Source organism: Zonotrichia albicollis, chromosome 10, assembly GCF_047830755.1.
Source record: "Zonotrichia albicollis isolate bZonAlb1 chromosome 10, bZonAlb1.hap1, whole genome shotgun sequence".
In the NCBI taxonomy this organism is placed as follows: Eukaryota; Metazoa; Chordata; class Aves; order Passeriformes; family Passerellidae; genus Zonotrichia; species Zonotrichia albicollis.
In genome coordinates this window covers 24,942,959-24,962,591 of record NC_133828.1, presented here as the reverse complement: position 1 = coordinate 24,962,591, position 19,633 = coordinate 24,942,959, and the positions used below count along the sequence as shown (strand labels likewise).

Below are 19,633 nucleotides of genomic sequence, written 5' to 3'. Positions count from 1 at the left end.
TGTGGAACATGATCTGCATGCAATTCTGAATGCATACTGCAGAATTTGTTTATTTTCTAGGATGTAGGTAATTACATGTGAATCCTAATGTGAAACTGATAATTTTAAAATCCAGTCTGTATAGAAACAGTGAAATCAATTACATTTGATCTGCTTTGCATGCAAAGAACTGAGGACTTTGGTTCAAGGCTTGTGAGCATGTGTCTACCTCATCCAAACATGGTCAGAATTGTGGCCTCACTCTGGAGACTGTCAGATGCCAAGTGCAGGGTGTATTATTCATTTTCTTACAGCAGCTGAAATTTGGAGTCCCAGGTGTACTCATAATGGAGGCTGAGATTTTAATTTGGCTGTTTGTCCTTGTTTCATTTACTCATCAGAAATATGTTAGTACACAACTAAACTATGTGTAAGTGAATGCAAAGGCTTTAAGCTTTCCTTGTCTTTTCCTTCCCTCAAGTTGGGTGCTCTTGTGTGCTGGGGCTGTGGGATAAAGACTTCGTATCATCACTAACAAAATTAGGGTCAGCAAATACGGTTCATGAAAATAAATATGTGATCAGTAGATTGTGGAAGTAAGATTTATGCTGAAAAGGGCAAAATATATACAAGCAATCTTGTATTTTAGTTTATAGCATGGATATGGCATGCCTTAGCAGCAGTGTGGTTTTGGATTCTGTGTGCCAAGAAGCTGGGGGGTGTGTGTGTGTATTATATCTCTGTATCTCCATGGATGCATATAGCTAACTGAGTGCCAAAATCAGACTGGAATTAGAATCTGAATTTCTTGGAATGTACCTAGCTCTTTTGTTTGATTTTTGTGGTCGAGAAATATTTCAGCCATGTTTAGGCTGGAATCCAAGAATTAGTTATAAATCTGACATTTCAATCAGAAGAGGATCAGGCAAAAAGTTTTAGTAGGAATGGGCCCATGCAACTGAAGGTCTCTGTACCCTTTTGGGCATGTAAAAAGGATGTTTTCACTGTTTGGCCGAGGCATTTACAAGATCATTGTAACTTTTTTACTTAGTTACTTCTGTAAGTATCTCAGAATCCAGAACTGATAATTTTGCTAAAAGGTAGTAATAACATTCTTATTTTCCTCCTTCCATTTGCTCCTGCAAGACTTAAGTGGACATGAAGAAATTTATATTAGATAAATTGTTTTAAATTCTTAAGATTGTAGTACTACAGGCACTATCTTAGTTTCTTTTTATTTAAAGATGTAGATGTACTTCCATGTCAAGAATTTTTACTTCAGGGCAAAACTTTAATGGTGGGGTGTAAAACCAATAACTGCTACAATAAAACATAAAACATTTTTCCATGACACTTAAATGTGATTAGTTGCTTTCTCATGCCCATACTAGTATCACTGATAGGCTCTGTGCCTTAATGTTAGAGGCAGTGACCCTCACAAAACTGTGTACAGTGTTTTAAGCTTTACATTTTGTGTGACTCCCATAAAAGTTAACACTTCATGAGTATCCAAAAGGAATGATAGTTAGAAAATTGTGCACTTTTTCAGTTTGAGTTCTAAAGGCAAAGATGCAGAATCTTACTTAAGCCAGTGACATATTTATGTTTGATCCACGCATAGCTATTTATATACACTATTGCTTTAAAAAATAATTTGCATGATTAGAGCATAAATTTTATTTACAAATGGCTATTTTGGGTAGAATGCAAGGTTTGAACTGATATTTAAAAACAGATTTTTAATCAGACATTAACAAGGAATGTAATGAATACAAAAAATGTTATGAACTGTTACCTTAATGCTACCATTAACAGTAAATTGGTACTGATTATTATTTTTGTCTTCCCTTACATTCATATGGTGTATGATTGATTACATGCAATGGTTCTCAACTGGAGGATGTGATTGTCTCTTATTTCCTTGCCTCATTTTTTTAACTGCTGCTCAACTGTTTTGAACTGATGATTCAGTTTCTTGAATGCATATTGACATTCCCATTTTAGGGTTGAGCAGTACATAGCTTAAAGCTATAGGCAGCTCTGGTCATCCTGCTCTAGTGGGCAGAGTTCTGAATGCCTGGGCTCCTGGCTCTGTGGGTATTACATAGGATCATGAGGACACAACTTTAAAAGGCAGAAAGCTTTTTTCCATTTCCCTAAAGCATTCTTCACACATTGGAGGTTTGTGCTTCTTTTCTCTGTGTCTTGTTCTGTTCTCTCCAGAATTCTTCGTTTAGTACCTTAATAAATAGTTGCTCTTGGGAGTGGCCAGGATTAGGATGGGAAGTGGCCAGAATTAGGAAGGGAAAATAGCTGCATCAGTTGCTTCAGAATTACAAGGCCGTTCTGTAATGTAGCTGGAATTTTACTCTTCCTGCAACATTCCATTCTGGGACTTCCTTCTCCATGATGTGCCCCTGTGAGCAGGAGAGAAGTACAGCAGGAAAGCTTGTCAGTGGGACATTTTTAGGGCAGGCTAAATATTGCATCATCATCTTTGCACTCTAAATTCTTGCTCTGGGTAACACTCATGTTCAGTTAGCATTTATAAGCACGTTGGTATTCAGCTTGCTTAATTAATATCTTCTCTTTCCACAGCCGCAGAGCCTTGGCCTGAAAATGCTGCGTTGTATCAGCAACTGAAGGGTAGGTACACTGGTTTGGGCAATTAATACTTACCTTATTTTTAGAAAAGACATTAAATATGCACTAAGATAATTAACTGCAAGGAAGCACAGAAACTGTTAAAGTAGTCCTTTGTGTTTTTTTGTTTGGTCAGAGGTTTTAGTTATGCTTGCATCTGCCAATATAAACCACCTATTCATGGCCTATAAGGTCCTTGGTTTATTATTGACTCATTATATTGGCTGCTGTAGCCAGTGTAAAATGATGTGGTTGCAGGCACAGTTGGCAGATTTACTGCACCAATAGCTGAGGCAGCAGATTTTTGAAGTCTTGTGGTGAAGTGGGCTCTCAGTAAAAAGGAACTGTTAAAATGTATAGGCTAGGATGGTTCACTCTCCCTTTAGCAGCTCTTCATATATCATCAGATCACATTATGGCCCCCATTTGGGGCTCAGCAGCCTGCTACAGTTGTCAGAAGACTGCAAAGTAATGAAGACTAATAGGTAGCAGCTCTAGTCTTCTAAGCATGGAATTTTTATTGCAGTGAACTTGTCATCTTTCTTTTGTGTGACAGACCTAGACACAGTGTGCAATATTAGCTGCAAGCTGCTTTTATAGGTTTCTGAATACTTCTACTTTTTAGCCAGAGGAGATACGAAGATGCGATTTTATTTAACTTTGATTAGAAGGAGAGTAATTGGCATAAAAGTCAGGCATTTGCTTTTTCTCTTGTTGTGTTTTTTATTTTTTTTATTGAACATTGGTGATAATATATGATAAGTGCAATTGCATTTGTGGGAAAAAAAATCCTGTTTTTTTTTTTTCCCGTTTTTTAATATTTATAGTATAGATTTTCTAGTCCAGCTGCATAATAATTATATATGTGCTCCTTGTTTTATGCATAAGAAATATAACCCAGCATCGTTTACCGTTACAGGTCAGTAGCTAAATGGGCGCTGTGTTTTTGTAATTGTGTGGTTTATTTTTTTTTCTTTTTTTTTTCTTTCAACAGAGGACCAAATTTTGCTTTCTGATAATGCATCTTCCCTTGCTGTTCAGGTAAAATATCATATTTTCCAAACTAAAGATGTTAAAGCAATTGTATTTTTAAAATTATTATCTAGGTAACATAACGATATTTAGTTAAAAGATTAATTTAAGAATTATTTCTGCCAAAATGAATGACTTACTTCCTGCCTCTGATTTGCTTTATGTTGTCATTGAAGTGCCAGAGCCTAGAGGATTTGAGGATTTTGAAAGTCCTATGTAGAGTTCTGCTCCTTGTATTCCTGTTTATATTGGTCTACGTACAGTATTTGCTTGCCTGCTCACTCTGGGAACTGCATGGTTCATACCTTTTGTCACTTGCTGTGCATGTTTGTCTTGCAGCACCTTGCATGATGTTTGCCAGTCATTTAATTCTCATAGCTAATACTATGCCCAAATATGCCCAAACTGAGGGCATATTTGCTTCATGCTGTGAGCATCACGTCTTTCTGTGTCTCTGGTAGGTTTTTTTTCAATTTCATCATGTGTACAGAGTGGAGCTCCAATGTGGTTTTTAGAAATAGTCCATACAATTGACAAGCTTGCACCTCTAATTGACTTAATAGCACCTCTGTGGCTGTGAAGTCCGTGTAATCTCCATTAACCTGTTAGGTTCAGTAACCCCAAATCTCAAGGGTACGTTTTCCCCGTTAGGAGCAAAGGCCTGGCTGTCAGAGTGGTGGGGAGCAGGATGTCTGTAAGGTTCTTGTCCTTCAGAGCAGTTTTGTGGCTGCTTTGCTTAGCAGGGAGTTGCACTGTTCTCCTGTGCCTTGCTTTTTGTGTGTGGTCTAGCTCAGAGAAGCTTCAGCATGCAGTCTTTGAGGGCTGTCCAAAGAGGTCACATTTCATTACCAAAAATGGGACACATGGAGACTGTAACTGATATTACTGGTGAAAAGGTTAGGATCACTTGATCATGGTAACTACTTCCAGGATCTCTTAACTTTTCCTTCCAGTCCGGCACTCTAGGAGATAGCTCTAAGAGTAAATTTGATCGCAGGAAGAAGATAGCTTTATCCTTTGCTGGAAAGAGGAATCACCTCTGATTCACACCTAATAAATGGGGCAGCGTTTATTGGTTTGAGTAGTATGTTTTATATTGATCTCAGTGTTCCTTTTTACCCCAACAACTGTATTTTGGGGGTTCTCATGAATTTCCTTCACATCTAGCAATACATGTATACACAACCCCCCCATCTCACCAACAAAATAACCCTAAAATTTCCTTTTCTAATGCATCATTTTTCTTTACTGTTTCTAGTACATTGTTATCCTACACATGTCACTTAGATGATAAATTAACTATAATATATTAAAAATCCTTGTTTTTCTTCAATATTCTCTAGCTGGACAGCTGATAGTAGCCATGACTATAAATACGGCTCTGGTGGATATCTGATCTTAAACTTTATCGAATAATTCTGTATTGAGGAATTGTATCAATTTTGAAGAATCTGTGTAACATGGTTGTGACAGGGAGAGGATAACTATTCTTGGTGTCTTTGATCCATTTTGAAATGATACTAGGATGTATAGTGATCAGAGAGGTTTAAATACATCAGTGTGTTTTGCATAAGGAGTTTGCTTTTTATTTTATTGAGAGATTGTTTGTGTGTTTATTGGTTTTGGTTTTTTTTTAAGGAGGTGGTGGGAGTTGGGGGATGTGTGTCTTTGTCAAAGGAAAATTTGGGAATGAGGGATAGGAGGAGAAATAGGAGCTGGTACCTGGGACTTCTTTCCTACTACTGTAATTCTTTTTCCCCCTGTTACTGATTAGGGATGCATCAATATCGCCAGAGGAGATACATAGCTTGTTTGAGGTTGTTGAACTTCCATGTGGTGAAAACATCAGAAATTTGAATCGAAAGCATGTGGAGTCAGCCATCACCAAATCTTTAAGAAACATGGTTTAACAGCAAGACTCTGAATGTGCTGTAGCCAGTCTTTCAGGTATTTTATAAAATCTCCTTGTAGCACCTCTTTGTAAAGCTGCTCTCAGGTCTCAGAGGGACATACATGCTGATATCTACACATAAAATAACACATGCAGTCCAGTGCCATAGTAAATAACAGTTAGGTGTTTCACAGTTGCCATCCCTGCAACACAGATGGCGTTGCAGGTACTGCTGGTTGAGGGAGCAGAGCAACCTGCTCTCACTGCAGATGTAATTAATGAGTAGAGAGGGCTGCAGGTTGAATATAGGAAGTTGGTTGAGTCTTGCTGTTTTAATAATGACTGGACTTAAAACTTCTCATTGGGCAATAAAATCTGGACTCTTAATGACCACATGTCAGATGAGAGAAAGGATGACAGTCTTCTGGGAATTGCTGAGTAACTGTGCTGGTGCTTACAGTAGTTAAAAACCAACCAAACACAAAAATTTTGTGGAACTTCTCTGGTAGGGTTGTTTATTTTTGTTTGTTTGTTTTTCAATTCCTCTTCTGCTCATTGTTTCTTTTGGAATCAGACTAATTTAGCAATTTCTTTGGCTTTTACTGGGTTCAGGTTCTTTGTGTTTTCTGAAAATACAACATAACCTCAAGTATGTTATTGCTTCAAGTAGCAAGTGCATTATCTCTGGTACGTCTTGGTGTTTGCACTTCTTGCTTGTTAACTTGAAGTAGTGTGTTATACAGCCAAGTTCACTTGATCTTAGGCTGCAAAGCCTTGGTATTGAATGAAATTTTATTTTCAATGCAAATTAATTAAAATCAAGGGAAAATACTAATCAGTAATGATTATCCAGCTGTTGAAAGGAGATTGTAACAGAATGAAGGCTCTGCTCTTGTGGACACTCAGCCCTCTTCCCATCAGTGTTAATGAAAACACACCTCCTGGGTAACATGACACCTGGTTAAATCATTTTCCATGTGCAGCTACCATTATGCAGCATTCCTGCTTATCTGGCTTATCACAGTGAAAAAAAGCCACCAAAACTAGTACACAAATATGTCTCAATAACAAAACAATGCTACAACTTTAAGGAGGGGAAAATGGAGTTTGAAGTAGATTAATACTGAATCACCATAGGAGAGTGTACTTCAGTCTGAAGCAGAGGGTCTGTCCAGGCTCTGCCTCCTTATTGGTGCCTGGTGCAGGTAAAGACATTTTATTTAGTGCCTGGCCAAGTAGGAGGGAGGGGGTTAATACAGCTGCACTCTGCCAGGCCTCTTGCCTCAAATGGCAGCTCAAAGCATCTTCTGCACTGTTCCAACTTGTCAGGAAGAGGAATGTGGATGATGAGACTGCCTCTTTTATTACAGGTTCTTCTGGAATCTTTATGCAGTTAGTCTCATAGTCTTGCTCAAAAGGCTGTCTAAAATGTTCAGAATTCTGGAAATTCTGACAGCTGTCCTGAGGTTAGAGAGCCTGCAGCTCATTTTGTTAAGATGTGTATTAATTGCTTGTGCAGTCAATGTCCTTGTAAGTGGTCTTAACATATTCCAGAGAAGGGCTTTTAAAATCGTCTGTTCTTAGGCCTGAATGACAGAAGGAAGTTTGGGCAATTTAAAATTGTGTTACACAGACCAATTGCTTATTTACTTCAACAAGTAATCAAATAAATGTGTAAATCATACATGATTAATTGCCCTTGACAGACTTGTGATTTTTTTTTCTCTGTGTGTGTGTGTATGAATTGTGGTTTAGTTTTTCTCTAGACAAAACATTAGCAGAAATTTGAACTTGTTGCTGAGTCTTAAACAAAAGCTTGGTACTGAAATGAAAATCTGCCAATCCCTTTTTTTAAAAGAGAATAAAAGCTGGAATTCTTCATGATGAGGAATGCAGTATCAACATAATCAATCTAGCAGCATTGTGTTGTTGCTGAAAACATTCTTAAATCCCAAGCTATACAGGTACTGTTTGTGAGTGAAACATCTTTCATATAGTTCTAAGATGAAATTACCTCTGAATGAATAGAATCTTCATTTATCTTCAAAACCCCTGTGCTACCAGTGAATCCACTCTTTCTACATTCTGCAACAAGAATTACATTATACCATTAGAGGCAGTGCCATGATGCAGTATAAAATAGATTGTTTTGGAGAATGAACGTGGCTTTGCTATAAATTACATTCACAGGTACAGAGGAATTTGTTATTTTGTTTAAAATAGTCACAAATATAATTAAGATCTTAATTTATGTTAAACTACACATGTGGCCATTACCATAACTGGATTAGGAATTTAATCTGTCACTCAAGCAATGATACTGAACAGTTTTCATTTATAACCTTAGACACACTATTTCAGTTACAGGGACTGCAGCTGTTTGATATGAAAACTGAATTATTCTGTAGATTTTTTCATAGGTTTTAATTTTAAAATGTGTTCCTGCAGTAAAGTAGAGAATAACCCTTTAGTTGTCATCACATACTCTTCATTGTATGCTCATGAAATAACATAAAATGAAAACAGAAAATGCATTTCACTCCTTCTTCCTAACAGTATGTTGTGTGAGTGCCTTTAGAAGGGCTGCTGAGTAAGAGATGGCTTGGAATGGCTTGTTCTTTATTAAAAACTAATCATGAATATATCTTCTTCAAATGGAGCTCGGACTGTGCCATCTGAAAATAGTGTTCCTCATGTGGCGACGTAAATTGTGAACTATTTGAGTCTTGGCATAAGTAATTTCATTCTTGCCTCTGATCTCAGAAAGTGCAATCTGGATATGATTTACTTCAAGTTGTAACTCATTTTTAATGAGTGTATGTGTTTGCTCATCTGTGTTTTTCTGGGAGGAAGCTGTAGGGGAAGAGGAGGGCATTGTGGTGGAGCTGTGGCAGGGGGATTGGCTGCCCAGCGCCTGTCGTGTGTCCGGCTGATGGTGTCCTTAGCTGGCAGGGCAGAGAGGAAGGGAGAGCAAGAGTGAAAATCACTCCTAAACCAATTAACTCTGGTAATATATAAAAAAACCTCCTTTTTCCCTTCTCCTGTGCCTTCCCATTGTATTTCATGTACAGTCTCTTCCCGTCTTGTCATCAGAGGAGGACACAGTGGCACCCCTTTCTTGCATTGTTCCGGGGGTGGCAGCAGCAGAGATGAGAATGTCAGTCCTGTGAGAAGAGGACGGTGGGGAGGCAGGAGGAAGGGAAGAGTGGGCTCAGTTGTCCTGTGTCTGGCTGTGGTTTCTGGGCTCTGGGCTTTTGAATTAAGCCAAATCTGTGCAAAAGTGATTGCTCTGATTGTTTTTTTTAATAATTGAAATCAAACATCCTACTTATGTTTTGAATTTTAAATTGGGTGGGCTGTAAGAAGAAGCAAGCCTTACATGGATTGTGTCCTTTAAGCAGTGCTGTTGTAAATATGCTCCATAATTCTGGCAGGAGGTGTCACCTGCCATGATTGAAATGAATGATAGGCATAAGATATTTGATTAATTTTGTAACAAGTGTCACCTCAAAGCTTCCTATCAGCCGTCTTCACATAGTTACCAATACCTCATTCTCTCACAGCAAAAATATGAACTTGGTTGTTCCACCTGATTTTGAAAACAGAGTGGCTCATGCTCCTCTCTGCGAGTGTAAGGCAGTTCAATACAAACCACAGTCAGTGTGGATCAGTGTGCAGTGGGGCAGAAAAGGCACTGAGAGGCTTCCCCAGACTTTTCTTCAATTCATTGTCCACAACTCTTTCTTCCCTACTCTGTAAGAGTAAATATTGGGAGGGTAGGGGAGGACAGACATTATTCATCTGGTTGCTTCTGTTTGCCTTGCTCTCATCCCTTTCTCTTCATGGATGTGCAGAAACCTTCCATCTCTGTTTACAGTAAAGTCTCCCATTAAAAACAAGGTACACAGGGGTAGCAGCAGCACTGTAGACTCAATGGTTGCAGCCTGGAAGAAGAGAGGTATCATTGCTAAAAATGTTTTTTTCATATTTCTTCCTTCACTTTCTAGGTGTTAGGTAATGCTACAGCTAGAGAGGCTGGAAGAGTGTGAGAGAGGAGATTGTCAGACTGCAGGAAAGAGGCAGAGAGCATGTGTGGGAGAGAAACTGACAGACCCTATTAAGCCAAATCTTTATTTTTTAATGCCTTTATCTGTTTCTTACATTAACTTCATCCAAAGAAAGGATACACTCTGCTCCTCTGGTGCTGGAGGAGATCCAGCTTGAGGCCTGTAAGGTCACCCTCTCTGTTCTTTGGTAGTACACTTGTTTTTTCCAGAGCAGAAGAGAGCTGGAAGTATAGTGCTGTTGGAACAACAGACATCTTTGTGAGGTGGGACAGGCTGTGCTCAGTTAAATATCTTGTTTCTAGTTTTGCTGTTACTGTCTTGCTTGCCATTTTCTGGTGAATTTTCACAAGGGTGTCATTAACTAGATTGTGTGTTACTTGGAATTTAATTGGCCCTTTTCAGTCCTTTTTAAAGTTGATCAGCCAAATTTCAGATGTTAACAATAATCTCTGATGTACTAGAATGAGCCTGGGCCCTTGGTCTTTCAGATTGCTCAACTTTTGATGCCTTGTCTTTGAAGGGGTGTTGATATCTTCATAAATCTTCATAAATCTCAGCAAAGCTGGACTGGGGTGGTTTCAGCCTTCAGTGTCTTGCCCAAAAGCCCTCAGAGGAGCTGAGCACACTCCTATTTGCTCACAGAAAAAGATTTCTCTCACAAGAAAAGCAAGGGTAACTTGCCTGCTCAGACTGTGTATGTGAGGTACCCAAAGGGAAACAAGATGTTCTGAGCTGAAGTAATCAGTGTTCCATGGCATCTTTTATCAGAGTTGGAAGCCATGGTGGTCTCATACCATCTGCACACCAAATGTGCTGGTTCTTGACATTCTGTGTGAGTGGTCAAAAAGGGAACAAATCCTCCCTTGATCACTGGGCTAAAGCGTGTAATGAGATAGAGAAATTGCTGCTTTGTTCTGTATTCTCTCTCGAAGATTTCTTTGATCTGTTCCAGTTTCAATTATTTTGGTAATAGTTCATGCCACTTACTGTCTAATATCAGTTATTGTCTAATATCTAGCATACCTAGTTGAATGCACCAGAAAAAGTTTTCTGGCAGTGAATATTTATAGGAATGCATCGGTCATGATCCTTGTCTTTTTTTTTTTTCTAAAAGAAACTATAATTTCCATAAATATGGAAGGCATTCACTATGCTTGAAAAGTCAAAACCACCTGACTTGTTAATGGTAATAATTTCCAAAGCCTGTCAGTTACATCAGTGAAAGAATGTAAGTACTCATAGTAATGCAAATTACAAGGCTTGTTTCTTATACTGAGCCCTCCTAATTTGGGATAATACTGCTGTCTTTTACTGATTCACATGAATATTTTAGTTGACATGAAGGGTGTCCAGTGGACCATTAGTTTAAGCTGAAGCAAGAAGTAGATACTGGCCTACTTCTCTAGTTAATGTTTAGTTAAGCAGTGTAGATTCAATAAGGATTAAAATTGTCTTATACTGTGGACCTTTCCTTTATTTTGCTGCAGAACATTTTGTAAGGAGCACTTAAAGTTGAGCAGGTTATGCTTTGGATACAAGTCACAGCTCATAATAAACAGATACACTGGTCTTTTTATTCCCTGGGCTTCTATCTTTTAAAATATGTAACAGCAGGGTTTCAAAAAACATTTTCTTGGGTTGATTGTATTTTATATTTAGATTATACTGTTAATATTACAGAGTATATTACATATTTAGGTTTATTTCATCACTCATCTTAAAGGCAATCCTAAATATAGCCAAAGACTGAAGTGGAACAGGTCTTGGCATGGGGATGCTGAAGGGGGTGCTGGATGAGGCCCTGTAAAGCTGCTGAAGGAGCAGCTCCAGTGGTCACTGTTTCAGAAACTCGCAGGAAGACTGATCTGGTAAATTCAGCACTGGATGGGTTTATCCAGTTTTAAGCATGAATCATTCTTTTCAGTGTCAGTCCTAATGAGGCATTCAGCATAACTAAAGATGACTATTCCAAGAAAGTTTTCTCAGGTTTTTGATTTGGTGTTTACTTTAGGGTCTTCTTACATTTCTTTTAAATTTTGATTTTTTTTAACTGAGGGTAGACGAAATGATTTCTAATATGACTAGAATCTGTGCTGTATTACGAAGAGTAGCAAATCTTAAGGTTAGGGTTTAGGTTGCTTTCATGTGTGTGATTAGAGTCTGAGCAGCTAAAGCTGTGAGAATGTGGTTTACTGCCAGATCCTGCCCTCTGAAGAGCAGGGAGGAGGCTTGTACAGAAAATGCTGTGTTACAGCACTCTCTTTCTTCATGGTGGGAGCCTGGTTGCTCTAGGCCTTTTTTACCTCAAGTCACGTTGTATAAATAGTTAATAGAATAATTTTGGAATCTGGACTTGTGACCTGTCTAATTGCAGAGACAAAATGAATGATAGGACTGAGCTGAGCTGTGAGAGTCTCTACCAAGTAAGAGATTCCTTATTTGCTGTGTTCTGTCCAAACTGCAAATATTTGTCTTGACATTTTGGTATTTCAGCAGAAACAGCCTGTGGATTTTGTGGTAGTGGCAGGTGCTGACAGAAATTGTTATCCTCCTGAGAAAGCTTTGAATCCAAGAACACAGATAGAAGGAAATGGTAAATTGATCACTTATGCTCTCCATGAATCCCATAAATTAAAAATAATACTTTCTCCCCAGCCAGACTTGTGCTTTGACAGTATCACAGAGCAAAATTGTTACTATAATGTGGAAAGGTGCCCTATGTGTTTGCCATGTTGCATAACATTACCTTGATGAGTCAGCTTTAGCCAGGAGAAATGAGTATTGTGGTTTTTAAAAGGGGCAAAATGTCACTCAGTTTTGTAGAGCCACAGCACTAATTGTGTCTGTCAGATACTGCTTCTTTGCCCATCTTAAAAAAACAATAAAAATAGATGAATCTGCATTGGAAGAATTCCAGTTGGTGTTTGAATGATAAACAGTTATCTAAAGAAGTCAAAATCCCTTTGTTTTTCTTTTACTTACCCTTCTTTCTTCCTAAGAACAGTATGCAGGGAACTATACTTCCTAAGAGTGTGCTGGGAGCCAGCTAACACAGGCAAATGCACGGTGAGCACCACATTTGTTTGCCACTGGTGTATGAATGCTTTTCAAATGCGACTCTTTGTTTCCAGGCCTTCTTGCAAATGTGCAATCTGCCAATCCGGGTGATTTGCAGGGCAAACGCCGAGTACATGTCCCCATCTGGTAAGTGTGGCCTTCATTTAGATTACTGTGTTACACCTCCATTTTGATACCATGGCAACTAGGCCTTGTCTTGCTGATAACAGGCAGTGCTGCTGTGTGTGGGTTGCCTTTCCCCCTCTTCTCCAGAGCAGCTTCTCCTCTGCAAGCAATCGAAACAGTGAAATGCAAAGTAACATTGGCACCATGTGTAACAGTACCTGTGTAAAGTGTTCACACAGCTCAGTGCCTGGTGGAAACCCTCTCTCAAATGCCATAAAGCAGAAAGACAAATGTGTCCAAAAATGGCTTTATTCTGCATCCAGGGAATATTCCAGGAAATGCTGTTATATTTTCCTGTTGCTGGAATGAAACAATGCTGGAGAAAGGTTCTCTTTTGTTTCTCTGTGTGGGAGTTGATTGCCAGGATGCAGGAGACCAAAGGGTGCATTTTCACTGTAAATGGTGACAGGTGATTTTAAATCTTCCTCAGATCCATGAGACTGTCTGGAAAAAAATTCAAACCCAGCACCAAAAAGTGAAGTACACAGCCTGTTTTTGTTGGAAGTGACTGCCTAAAAATGCCCAGAGACCAGCTTCAGAAAATTGCCTAAAAATCAGAAAGAATTACAGAACACAAGGTGCCAAGATCCTCGCGCTCTGTCCCAGAATTTTGTTGTGTGAGGAGCTCCATATTTACTGATTACCTGGCTCTGGCTGATCACTGCCATATGGAAGTGCCTGTCACTATGTGTCTGCCAGCTATATGGGTTCTACTGCTGGTACTGATATTTTTGGTTAAAGCAGTGAAATGAGGTGATTTAAAAAATACCCAAAACCAACAGTTGCATGGGAGGAGTGAAACCCCTGCAAAAGCAAAATATGCAGGTATATGAATTATTTGTTAGCAAATAGAGATTTGAAATGCTGAATCCAGGCACACAGGGGCATCTTGCATGTGCAGGAGTAGGACTGGTGACACTTCTATGCTATGGCTTCTCTGCCACTCACATCTCATGTCCACACTTACTGGCACCTAATGTTGTAATTTAGGTCTGAACACTTCCTTCTCCTAAAAACAAGGAGCACAAGAGGGAAAATGATACTGCCTCAATTTTAAATGTAGGCAGAATTACATGTATTCTTTTTGCCCTTTCTTTACTCCTGGAGTCCTTTACTGTTTTTACTCACTTTTACTCACTTTTACTCACTTTCCTTGTTTCCTTTCTTTATATTGGTTTAATGATAATTCAGAGAAGGTTTACATTTGTTCCCTTCTCTCGCCCCACCACCCTCTGTCTCATTACTCCAATATATTTCTCCTTTTACAGGCAAAGTACCCTTTATTCATGTGGGAAATCAAGTAGTATCTGAACTTGGACCCATAGTCCAGTTTGTAAAAGCCAAGGTAATAGTTCATTGTTTTCATTAATTATGAATGTTAATCCTGCTGAGCATTGCACTGATTTAGTGTGCTTTTCTGGAATCTTTCTAAATTTGTTAAAACAATATAGGAATCTAGTACTGTTTTAAAAGACAGATATCATGGAACAGGAGTTCGTGAGGTGAAAATGGTTTTTTTTGTAATTTCCTCAAATTCTCCCAGTAAATTCTCCGCAGAATAGCTGCATTCCAGTGCCAGTTTCTGAGACTTTTCCTACATGCTTTGTCTCTGGGTCTCAGAGGTCTTAAGTCTAGAATTGACTGTTTTAAATCCTGAAATGTCAAATACTGTTCAACTTTGCCTTTATTCTCCCAGCCGTCCCCTGTATTTTAAAAAATACCATGTTTTCACTGAGAAGTTGAATCTGTATCATGGATGTAAATTTGTTTACTTTGTGCTATAGGGATACACTAACCAGGAGGTTGTGTGCTCAAAGTATGCTCATCTATAACTGATAATAGTCTAAATTTGCTGTAGATTAGCTTAGATTCCTTATGGATTAGATTAGTTTCATAATGATGATTTGGTTCTAATTGTAAAGGATACTGTATGTAAAAATTTCACATGTAATTTTTTATTGAACTATGCAAGAGAATAGGATTTGAGCCAAAGCTCATTGATGTTTAAGGTCCTTGGGTCATATGTTGCTGAATATTCCAATACCCATTCTTACATGTGTCTTTTTTCTTTTCCCCATTAGGGCCATTCTCTCAGTGATGGGTTGGATGAAGTCCAAAAAGCTGAGATGAAAGCCTACATGGAATTGGTCAATAATATGCTCTTGACAGCAGAGGTACAGCAAACCCTAGTAACTCCACACACTGTAGGCAAGAAAGCTTTAGGATTTTTCCCTGTAGTGGAAATAGTGCTGTTCCTAGATTAGGTCATCAGCTTTTGAGGTGAAATGAGAGGAATAAATTCTCCTACACTGTGGATTGCTTGCTGGCCTGGGGCTGGGTGTGGTGTGGGCAGCAGGAGCAGGCTTTTGGTCTCAGCCAGGTTTTGGTGCTGGTGAAGTAAGGACTAGCAGCTGGGCTTTTGCCTTCCAGTTTTAATTTCTGTTGTACATCAAAGGTCTATGAGAAGAAATGAAATGGAAATTTTAATCTAATTTAGAAAAGAAAATTCTGCTAGTGAAAAATGATTGTCTCTGTATTCTCCTTTATTAGGAAGTTTTAGTAAGTGTTCTTTCTTTTCCTAGCTCTATCTCCAGTGGTGTGATGATGTTACAGTAGAGGAGGTGAGTGGTTCCGCAGCATTCATCTTAATTAAAATTTAATGAGAAAACACTTTTGCTCACAACTGCAAGTCCCTACTCATAAATGAAACATGGGGGTTTATACCATTAATGATAAAGTCTTTTCACTTTAATTTCACTTGCATACACATTTTAGAGAAGCTGTGTTACTGGAGGGAGCTGACTGCAGAATAGATACAGGTTTTGTTCATCTTTCTGAAATAATAATTTTAAATAGTTATGCTGCAAACAGTGGATCTGTGCAAATAGTTACAGCATACACTCAGCTGCTTTTCTCTTCTGCAGCTCCTTTTCTGAGAGAAATGTTTAAATATCAGCTGTTTTGTTCAATCTGTATTTCTTGTATTATAACACAGTACCTTTCTGTTTTTCAACACAGATTACTCACCCAAGGTATGGCTCTCCTTACCCCTGGCCTCTGAACCGCATTTTGTCCTATCAGAAGCAGTGGGAGGTTAGGAGGAAGATGAAAGCCATTGGATGGGCTGGAAAGACACTTGAACAGGTGAGTATGAAAAATCAACCTTATTTCTTTAATTTCTTTCTTTTTTTTTTTTTTAATAGGCATTGGAGAGTAGTATGTTCCTGAAACAGATGTAGTGAAATGCATATTCTGTACTTTAAACATTATCAGGAGTCAGGTATTTGCCTCCAGCAGCAATAAATTTTAAGTTATGTGCAACCTGATGGGGTCCAAGGAAGGATGTTTTGCCACAACTGTACACAGCTCTGTCAGTGTTAGTTTGGGCCATAGTCCTGAAAATAGGTTGTGAGTTCTGTGCCCTGCTTCCTGTATGATGCTGATAGGCACTCTTTGTGGGATTGTGGCAAGCTATGGGGTTTAAGTCAGTACTTTCATTAAGCTTAGTTGTAAATGTTATGGGAAGCACTTAATCAGAGTTGTCTTACCTCAAATGTTAGATTAAGTAACACTTTGCTACCTGCCTGCTGTGTAGGTTTGACTGACTTTAACAGCTTTTGATATTCCAACATGTTACATTCCTTGTTCCCACTGTCAGTGCAAATAGAATAAGGAGGTTTTTTCTTGCAATGGTGTTACTTCCTGACAATATGGATTTTTCTTTCTTTCTTGTGTATTTCGATAGGTGCTTGAAGATGTAGATCAGTGCTGTCATGCTCTCTCCCAGAGATTAGGAACACAACCATATTTCTTCAATAAGCAGTAAGTTACTCTTCATTGAAATACTGCACCCAGCAATATGAGATATAGGTATATACCCACATACATACAAATGTATTTATATGAAACTCCTATTTTATTTTAATGCTGTGTGAGTCATTGCAAAAATACAAATATGTGACTGGAATCTAAACATGAAATTTCAGGAATAAGTATTTAAAGGTTTTAAAGGGAAAGCCTCTGTAAGTTTGTTGTATTTATGATTTCATTTTACTCCTGCTTGTCTTACAGATTCTACCACAACTTATGTAGGCTACAAATGTACATTTTTATATAGTTAGTTTCTTAATAAAAATGATACATTTAAAGCATTACTTGTATTTCTTGGGTAACATTCTCTGCTAGAGGAATGAATGTATGTTGTGCCAACCTGATCAGGGCAGCTTGTTTTAACATGAGAAACAGTTCTGAATGAACTGAATTAGCATGAGGGTGTCTGAGTTCTAAGAACTGGGGGAGAAGCTAGCTAATCCACAAAGAACTAAATATAAAGTGAAAAAAAAAATACTTACATTGCCAGGAGAGAAAAAAGAAATTATCTGACCTCCTTGGAATGTCCTTTGTTCTCGCCAGTTTCTTTCAATTGCAATATGCTCTTTTAATTTTTTTTTTCTCCAATAATTCACAATTTTGGAAATGTTACAGACTTAAATAACATCACATTAGCTCCCTCTTGTCCCCTGTGCATAGATCAGCCTGGAAGTGCTCAGTTCTGGATTTCAGTTTACTGCATTTGAACTGGGAGATGTCTTAAAATGGCAGCATTTGGTTATTTCTCTGCATTATGGCTTTGCCCCTTAATCTATTTCAAGTTGAGACTAGCTGGGTAGTCTTAATTCAGAGAATACAGAAGTATTCCTTACAGAACATGACTTTAAGGTACATCTTCTCCTTTGATTATTAAACACAGTATCTCTTAACTTTTCATTCTGTATTTCTAAAGAATTGTAACTTGGGGAATTTGTGTTGGTTGGTTGTTAATCATACTTTTTTGGTAGTTTCAACCTTTAAATTTTTTAGCTGTCTGAAATATTACTAAGAAAATACATATTCTTGGTCCAGTAGTTTTCAGTCTGTGACTTCTGCGAGTCTTTAGGAGTTAAATAAGAAAAGCAGCCTGTTTCTGACAGATTAAAGTTTGTTATGCAGGGGCCCACATCTCCACTGGAGAGTGCTTAGTGATCCACAAATAAAAAAGCAAAAATTTTACCAGTTAGGAAAGCTTTGTGATGCAGACATTTAACATTAGTAGAGGGGGACTCTGAAGTCATTAATAGATTTGAAAAAAAATTATTATTTTTACATGGACTGCTTACATACATGGACTACTTAAAGGTCCAAGGTGACAATTCAGGAGGATCATCATACCTAAAACATTCCCAAAAACCTGTTTTCTTCTGTGTAATCCCCTTTCAGAAAAGGGATGTTTCCAGCTGCTGCCACCATGGAACTCCCTTTTTTGTTGGTTCAGTAGTTCCAAACTGTTGCAGAGCACAAAAAAATGAATGGGAGTCATAAGCTTCCACTCGTCTCCTTTTTTTTTCCTCTTGTGAGATAATAGTTGGATTTTTTAACACACATCTGCAGAATAAAAAGAAGAGCCACAAACCACTTGATAAGCATTTGCCCTCATCACAGGACTAAAAGGTGGAGCATGGTTTGAAACTAGATCAGTAAGTGTCTCTGATCTAAGAGACACTTTCCAAGCTCCCTAAAGCAAGGAAAATGCCATCCTGAGAACAAGCAGAGTTCTTAATATACCCTTTAGACAGATTTCATACATTTGGTTTCACCTTGCTTGATTTCATCCCAGTTCTAGGCTGTATGGCGCTACATGTTACTCAGAACAGCACGGTTTTTCTTCATCAGGACTTGTCTTCCAAAATACCTGTTCTTTTTTTTCTTCTTCTTTTTCTCTTTTTTTTTGTTTTTTCCAGACCAACTGAATTAGATGCTCTGGTGTTTGGACATCTGTTCACAATCCTTACTACTCAGCTAATCACTGATGAACTCTCTGAAAAAGTGAAGAACTACAGTAACCTCACAGCGTTTTGTCGGCGAATAGAGCAGCAGTACTTTGAGGGTCAGGAGAGAGACAGCGCTGCAATTGCAGCCCGATCTTCCAAGAGGTCCCTGCTCAGATAAACATGGTGCTTGAGGTGGATCATGTTGCAGTTTTGGGTTTATCATTGCTCTATAAATGGATTTTGAGAATGGAAATGTGTGTTAGCTTTTTGAAGCTGCCAAGTCATTCTGGAGTAAGGAAAAATGTTCAATACAGTTTTTGTGTTGTAGAATACACTGTGCACATTTAAGCTGAAGTGTCTGTACGGGTGTTTCCATTTTAAAAGCCTGTGTGCCACTTACTGTAAAGTCAGTCACCTTGGAAAAATATTGTATCTGTTTCAAAAAATAAAACACTGAAAGTTGATCTCTGATCTTTCTAAATGCCTCTTTTACTAAATTTAAGTTCTGTGTAGTTCATGAGTGGGATCCTTTTGACAGGACACTTGGAAGAAAGTTGTGAACTATTTACAATTACTAGGCTGGGAATGAAAGTATGCATTAGAGATCTTAATGTTTGTCTGCCTCAGCTGAAACGCATTCAGAAACTGGGTGAAAAAAATGTCTTGGAGCTCTGTAGCACACAATTAATGTGATTTTGTTCAGTTACTATTTTTGTGTCAAAGTACCTTCTGGCTGTCAGTCCTTAATCTTGTATGTGTCTTGCCTCTGCTTTTATCTTTCATTCACCTTTGGTTTTTTGATTATAATTTTTTTTATCCTGTCGTTTCCCAGTTTTAATCCTCAGCTTGTCCTGCTGTGTATTTAAGAAACTAATTTGCCAGGTAAGTGTCTGCCTCATTGTTTTTACTTCCAGTATGCTGACATTGCTTCTGAACTTTGATCTATCTACCAGATGTAGTTCTCATAGAAA

At 38.3% G+C, this 19,633-nt stretch overlaps 1 protein-coding gene across 1 annotated transcript in view; it reads left to right on the top strand.

The window, feature by feature from the left end:
• The window catches only part of MTX2 (metaxin 2), a 29,418-nt gene extending 10,292 nt beyond the window's left edge, over window positions 1–19,126 (top strand). The window contains exons 2-10 of the mRNA XM_074548448.1: window positions 2,578–2,625; window positions 3,617–3,663; window positions 12,744–12,816; window positions 14,124–14,200; window positions 14,937–15,029; window positions 15,438–15,476; window positions 15,874–15,999; window positions 16,601–16,677; window positions 18,633–19,126. Of these exons, the coding sequence (XP_074404549.1) occupies window positions 2,578–2,625; window positions 3,617–3,663; window positions 12,744–12,816; window positions 14,124–14,200; window positions 14,937–15,029; window positions 15,438–15,476; window positions 15,874–15,999; window positions 16,601–16,677; window positions 18,633–18,840 (788 nt within the window). The 3' untranslated portion in view covers window positions 18,841–19,126. The remainder of the gene's footprint in view (window positions 1–2,577; window positions 2,626–3,616; window positions 3,664–12,743; window positions 12,817–14,123; window positions 14,201–14,936; window positions 15,030–15,437; window positions 15,477–15,873; window positions 16,000–16,600; window positions 16,678–18,632) is intronic.
• Window positions 19,127–19,633: the final 507 nt, after the last annotated feature.